Source organism: Sciurus vulgaris (assembly GCF_902686455.1).
Source record: "Sciurus vulgaris genome assembly, chromosome: 4".
In the NCBI taxonomy this organism is placed as follows: domain Eukaryota; kingdom Metazoa; phylum Chordata; class Mammalia; order Rodentia; family Sciuridae; genus Sciurus; species Sciurus vulgaris.
Genome location: NC_136464.1, coordinates 80,617,472 through 80,624,926, shown reverse-complemented (window position 1 = coordinate 80,624,926; position 7,455 = coordinate 80,617,472). Strand labels below are relative to the sequence as shown.

The 7,455-nt window shown below is 40.0% G+C and overlaps 1 protein-coding gene across 1 annotated transcript; it reads right to left on the bottom strand.

Annotated features, from left to right (window-relative positions):
- Positions 1-737: 737 nt before the first annotated feature.
- On the bottom strand, positions 738-5,920 carry MBL2 (mannose binding lectin 2). The gene is made up of 5 exons (XM_079138370.1): positions 5,803-5,920; positions 4,579-4,766; positions 4,065-4,181; positions 2,279-2,347; positions 738-1,542 (listed from the first exon to the last, which is right to left on the bottom strand). Exons 2-5 carry the CDS (start codon positions 4,751-4,753, stop codon positions 1,169-1,171), a joined length of 735 nt encoding a protein of 244 aa, XP_078994496.1. The 5' UTR covers positions 4,754-4,766; positions 5,803-5,920; the 3' UTR covers positions 738-1,168.
- Between the last annotated feature and the right edge of the window lie 1,535 nt (positions 5,921-7,455).

The following is a 7,455-nucleotide window of genomic DNA, read 5'->3' as shown; positions in this document are numbered from 1 at the left end:
CTTTGCTGATGGGAAATCTGTATGGTCACTTTGGAAAACTAGCAGTATCTACTGAAGCTAAATGCATGCTTTCCCTGTGACCTGCTGACTCTTCCCTGAGTAGAGAGCCAAGAGAAATTAGTATACCATGCATACTAAAAGACACAGAAAAGTTTCTTTCTTAATGGTCAAAATTTATAAGCCAAGTGTCCATTAATTATAAAAAGGGTAAACTGAAGTACATTAATATAAAGCAATTCTGCATAGTGATGAAAACAAACTCCTGCTGCATCTACCAGTGTAAATGTCCCACAGCTAGACTTTAGAGTGAATAAAGAGCAAGATATAAAATCGAACATACAGGATGGTTGCATATGTATAGAAACAGATAAAATTAATGTGTTATGATAGGGGTTAGAATATTATTTACCTTTGAGAATATCAACTAGAAGGAGTTATAAAGGGACTTCTAGGATACTAAAATTATCCTTAAGTCTTGTAGCTTAACTTATAAGGTGTCTACATGGGTGTGTAGTATGAGAGAACTCATGAATCTGCTCACTTGAGATTTATATTCCTTACCTAGTTTAATATCTCATTTAAAAGGAACTAGAATTCAGAGATAAAGCTACATGATAGGTTTTCTTGATATTTGAGACTGGCTGAGAAGCCATGGAAGATGTTAGTATAGGGATTCATTACCCTGGAAACCCTCAACCCAGAGAGAAAAGAGAGCACAACAGAGCTCACATGCTTGCAGTAAATAGAAAAATGAACTCATTTTATTTTTGTACCTTAACAAGTAAACACTCACACAAAAGTGTCATAGCTTAATTAAATTAGATAATTATTGCAAGATACAAAAATGTAGCATCTAGCTCAAAGTAAACATTTAAAATATATTATTAATATTACCATGCTGCTTCATGCCGATAGTATCACCATGATTGTTGCTGTTTCATTGTTGTTAGTGATTTGGGCTGAACCAGAAACCTATGTTGCACCATTACCAGTCTCTTCTCATTTCTCCCCCCACATCTCATCATTCAATCTCTTCTCATCTTCTCCAATGCTCCACAAAAGTAGTAACTCAGTACTAGGTATGGGGAAACTGCTGTCTTCATCTTCAGAGTAGAGTGTAGGTCTTCAGGGTGCAGCAAGGGCACAGGGGAACAGATGGGCACATTGTTCAGGCAGAGAACTCACAGACTGTCAGAAAGGAGGAGGAGCAGTAGGCATCATTCCACGTGCCGTCCTGCAGCATATGCACACAGTGTTCCCCGCTGCCAGCGTTGTTGGGCTCTCCCCTGTTCCAGTTTTCGTAGGTCACTCTCCTTCCTGTGGTGTCCACAAACTGGCCTTCGTTCTCCTTGTCTGTCATGCCTAGGAAGGCAGAGTCTTTGACCAGACTCTGGATGGCCTCATTCTCTTCAGCATTCAGCGGGGTGGCCATGGAGGCGTGGAGCTGGGCACACAGAGCCTTGGCGCTGTTAAAGTTCCTGGTTTCACCACTGTTCCAGAAGAACTTCTTTCCAACTTTTTTGCTCACGGACAATAACAGCACTAAAATATGAAAAAGTAGGTGATTCTGGCTTGTTTTTAACCCCTAGCTACTGTATGTCATGGGGTGAAGATTTCCAGTTGCCAGATAAAATAAACTTATATGCAGTTAAATTTGAATTTCAGATAAATAATGCATTTTTCATCCATGCAAACTCCCATGCAATTTTTTAATATGCTTAATACTGAAACTTTTGCTTTTTTATTTGAAATTCTATTATAACAGGTACATTATCTTTTTGTTAAAGCTGGCAACCTTAAAACTGGTACAAAGCCTTTGTTCTTTTGGATCAGAAATCTAGAACACATATAATTTGGAATTTTGAATTCTACCACACCATTAACTCGAGACTAAACAGAAATGTCTCAGCATATTTGACCCAGACAGAAAGAACAACTTGGTCTCATCGCCAGGTCAAGACACCAGCATAACAAAGGGACATAAATATCATTTTCAGTGAGAAAAAGACAGAGTAGAGAATTAGGGTCTCCAAAGTCAGACTGACTTCAATTGATAAACCAATTCTCACACTTATTAGTTCTATCATGCATTTAAACAAACAGTTTAACGTCCTTTTCCCTCCATTTCTACCTAAGGTTGGTTGTGAGGATTTCATGAGATCGGAATAAAAGAAATGTCTATCCAGGTACTAGAAAATTATATATATTTAATAAATATTCACTGACCTTCACCATTCCCTAATTTTAAGCTGCTTGAAGAATAAGAGAGAGAACTTACACTTTCTGATGCCTTCCAATTCTGCTTTGAGAGCTGCTCTTTCTGAAGCAGCTATGCTAGTATCACATTCTAGAAAATTAAAATAGCATTGTTGAGAAAGGGTCCCAGAACTGTGCATATAAGGGGGTGGGTACCTTTTTCAAAAAGGTTTCTTTATATTGATATACCATCTTTGAAGGAAGATGAAAAATACTAAGAAGAAAAATACCTCCATTTCCACTCAGTCCAAAACATCAGTCTTCATCAGAGGACTGTATCTAAAGACACCTTATGTACACATACATATCACATGCACATATGCACTCCCTGGTTACCTAGAATAACAGAAATCTGCAGCTAAAGCTCACCACTAATTTTTTTTTTTTTTTTTTACAATAAATGGCTAAAAGAAACCTCAACGACTAAAAGAAACTTCTGAATAAATTTTATGAGATGGTAAATATTGACTAAAAAGGTCAGAATATTTTTATTTGGAACATGTTTTGTTTTTGTTGTCTTTTGTTTTTTTTTTTTTTCCTCAAATTCATTCTGAAATAACTCAAGAAAACATAAGATATATATATATATATATATATATATATGTGTGTGTGTGTGTGTGTGTGTGTGTGTGTGTGTGTATTTGAGTTGCTCATTATCTGAATGAGGATAGCCTGAGGCAACTTGTGTGTCATAGATGGCAAAAACAGCAGTTTTTCTCATGAGAAAAATGGGGACTATTTTCACATACCTTGAAACTGGGTTGAACTTGTGACTTCTTAGGACTGATAAACATAATGTGACAGAAATGATAATGCGTGTGGTCTGAGCTTCATGAGGCTCCTTGAAGCTTCTGTTCTTTCTATGATTGGGAATCTTATAATATCTGCTATTTGAACAAGCCCTGGCTGGCCTGTCAGATCAGACTCTCATTGTTGGGAGAAATTCTAAGTCTTGGCTAGGAGCTGTGAACGTTTCAAGTGTGTAAAAGGAAAATCTTCACATATTCACACCCATCAGGAATACCTATGGAGAGGAGCATTCTGCTCTGGCCACTTAGGAAAGTAACAACTGCTGCCCAATTGACCTAGTGTTACCAAGGGAACCTGTATAGGGGTTTGGTGGTCTGATCCCCCATGGCACATGGTGAGTGGTCTAAAAGTCTATAAAATGTATGGTTTTTCCTGCAATAAACGAGTTTGCAGGCTGCTTGCCACAAGCCTGTTTCTACCCAACTTCTGGGGTCTGGGTCTTGACTCCACAGTTTTTACCTGCGCCTGAGCTAGCCTGGCACCTCTACAGCCCATGGTTCAATTAATCTCCTCACTCCAGCTGATACCCACATATGAATGAAACCATGGGCCATCCATCAGTTAACCACAGCTGAGCTCAACTAAAACCAAAATTTCTGTGGTTGGCCCACAAAATTGTATTGAAATAAATGGTTGTGTTTTGAACCCACTAAGTTTTGACTTGGTTTGTCATGAAGAAAATATAACTGCCATGTCATGGATATACTCTTTGGGGATAAAAGATGTATTAAGCCTACACTCAGTTGTCCTATTTTCTCTCTCTGGACCCAGGGTCTATTTGATGAGGGAGTGGCCCTGAGAGGTTAGAAAATCTATACTTAGGCATTGATAGAAATCCCTTGAGGCTCCAAGTAACCTAGAGAGGGCTGAGGGCTGTGGGCCAAGAAGCAGTCAGGGCTCTTCCCATAAAGCATCAGGAAAAGGGCACCTCCCACCTGATGTTCTGGGTTCCAGAAACCTGAGCACCTTCAACTAAGACTTAGCTGGAAGGATCTTACTTGGACATATTCCATGGTCTCCCTTTTCGCCCACTGCTCCTTTTGATCCAGGGGGCCCTGGGAGGCCTGCAGGTCCTAACTTTCCAGGTGGGCCCTGCAAGCCTCTGAGCCCTTGACCTGTTGGAAGATAAAGAAAACATGAGTTGTTATCTGTGCTTTTGCTCTCTTTTCCCAAGAAGTTGATGCCCAACCCCTTCCCAGAGAAAGGAGACATTGGCCCAGGGCCAATCTTTTGAGCCACTGCTTCCAATGATTCAGAGAAGAAATAATCCTCCATTTTCCATGGGACAGCCTGCCTTGAAGAATGCTTTCCTGGACAGGCAAGTCAAACACATGTCACAAACTGGTGGGTGGAGGTCTGGATTGGCAGAGGACAGGAGATGCATCTCTTTTTTGAGTTATATTATATAGTAGAGAAAAACTTGATCTGCCTATATAGCACATTCCTCCCATATCTCCAGGCAGTTTTCTCTGAAAGGTCAAGAGTCACACAGCTGGAAGAGCCAACCAGTACCTGGTTCTCCCTTTTCTCCCTTGGCTCCATCACGTCCATCTTTGCCTGGGAAACCATTCATGCCTGGAGGAGTACAGGCCATCACAGGGCAGGTCTTTTGAACTTCCTCATTGGTTACAGTTTCTGATGTCACCAGACTCAGAAGAAGGAGAAAGAATGATGGAAACAAGAACATGGCTGTCACCTTACTCTGAGAAAAGTCAAGAAAGATTATCTTGGTCAGTGAAACAGCACATAGTTGCCACACATGCCCTTTGTCCTGAAACTTGGGCACAGGCAAAATAGGAATGGGTGACCTCTTCCTGGGCTCTAGATTGAGTATTCAGAAAGGGAAACCTTCCTTGTGACATTGTGTGATTAGTATTTTAACAAAAGACAGCACATTGACATGCAGCAGGAGACTTTGAGGGCATCACCAGAACCCAGGCCTCTGTGTTGCTGCTAGAAGACTGGAAATGTGCTTCCTGTGGCATATATCCACTCACATATCTCCACTCACTCATGCCTGTTGGCTTAAGGAAGACTGGAGCTTCCACATGTCTGCTGAAGCTCTCTCTCTCACCCCACCTCCCTTTGTGCCCATCTGCAACCCCAAACCAGTTTTATCTCTGTATAGACAATTTCCTTCCAGGGTCAGTTAACTCTCATTTATTCAGTTCTAGGCACTAAGTTACAGATTGTGATCCAGAGAGGAAGAGTCAGGACCCAGCCTCAGATCAAGTCATCTGCTAGTCACTAGCCTACCCCAGAAATAACTCAAGTCTGCTTCCAATTGGTGTTTTATTTCCATCAAGATATCTCACTATAGCATGTTCACTAGAAACTTCCCAATACTTTTGCCCAAGCAGAGTGCTAGATCCCTCTCTACTTCCTCTCATGTTTTCCCCGTATTTTGTGAGTCAAAACTTCTGGCAATTAGACAACATGCCTCAAACCCCTCTCCCATTTTTCAAAATCTCTGCCCTTCAAAGCTTTCTTCCAGTTCCTCCCCGGGAAATCTTAGCTGCCCAATCCCATGGATCTAAGGCTTTATGACTCTCTGCAATAGGTAATTAAGAAAACTCCATGGTACGGTGTTTCTGCAAAAACAGAAAGAGACACCCAACATGATTTCTGTTTGCCGTGCCTCTACCCCTGCCCCTAGAAAGCCTTTCCAGGTCTCCAGAGTCAAGATGAGGCCCTGGACTCCCGACCCAGGAACCCAGATCAACATAAATGACTTACTATGGGGGTTCTGCCCAGCAGGGTTTCAGCAACAAGGAAGCTGGAACTGGCCCTCCAGCCTGGAACTGGCAGATCCTCAGAGCAATGAGGAGGCTGGGTTTAGCAATCAACCTTGCAAAAAGGAATAGCCTGAACCTGGCCTTCAACCCCAGATTAATAAACAACTCTTTCCGGGAGGTGCTAAACTCATTTTAAGAGCATTTCCTGGGGCCTCTTGCACAGCACTATGTGGCTGTCTGCTTTAATGAAGCACAATTCTTTCTTTGTCAACTATTTTGCCAGTTCTCCCTGCAGTTACCATGAACACGTTTGACTGGTTAGTCACTTCAAGATCCTTGTCCCCACTAGAGAAAAATGCAGGCACCCACGTATGCACACACATTCTCTTACACACCAAGTGTATATACAGGTGTGCACATGTGCACACACATTCATCTATGAAGCCATGGCAGATCTCTTGCTGCCATTGGATAATGGCTCCTGCCTCAGGGTCCACACTTGACATCTCCCTGCCTGTAAATCCCCCTCCCTTCAGTGGCTGGCTCTTTCCTTTCTATTAAAATACACCTATCTCAGAGATACCTGTCTTTATCTTATATAAACTAGTCCTACCCAGCCTCTCTGTTCTCTTGGCTTGCATTATTTTCTTCCTTATTACTTACACTGTGTCGTATTATAGTCATTTACTTTATTTTTCTGTATTTATTATGTCAAAATCTACTATTTTGGATGTTATTAAATGTACAACTCTGTGGCAGTGAGACCATCCACACTGTTGAGCATCCTTCACATCTTCAGAATAGTTTCATCATCACAAACTGAAAACCTTCTCACTTTTGAACAATAACTGTCCATTTCTCAACCCATCCAACTGTTGATAACTACTTCCTACCCTCTGTCTCCATGAATTCAAATTTTCTAGGTATCTCATATACTTGGAATCATGCAACAATTTTCATTTTTGTGTCTGACTTATTTCACTTAGCAGAATATATGCGTTCCATCTGTGTTGCAGCATGGATTGTAATTTCGCTCATTTTTGAGGTTCAATAGTATTCTACCATATGTATATTTCACATTTTGGAAACTTCAGATTTAATGAATAAAAATATTCAAAATAACTGAATTATTTTCAACATGTAAATGGATATACTGTGGTTCATCATATGATTGAAAGCACAGGGGAAAAGGGAACAGACTATTGACCCATAAAATGACTTGGATTAATCTCAAGGGCATTATGTTGAGCAAAACAAATTTAATCTCAAATGTTTACAAAGTGTATGATTGTTTACATAAAACATTCTGGAAAGACAAAACTATAGTTATAGAGAACAAATCAGTGCTTGACAGGAATAGATACTTGTTCTCCATTATATAACTATGAAGATTTACAGTGGGAAATTTTATTGAGGGTGATGATTGTGGTAATTATAAAAACCTATGATTACACAAAATAATTTTCATATAGCTAAATACGAAGAAAAAGAAAAGTATGTAGATAAATGACAGCTAAATCCAAATAGTATCTGTATCTTATTGTTGTATTTGTTAATATCCTTGTTTTGATACTTATATTATGGTATGTTAGATTTTGTCATTCATTGGAGAATGATGATTGAAAAGTACATGAGAATTTTCTTTACTTTTTTT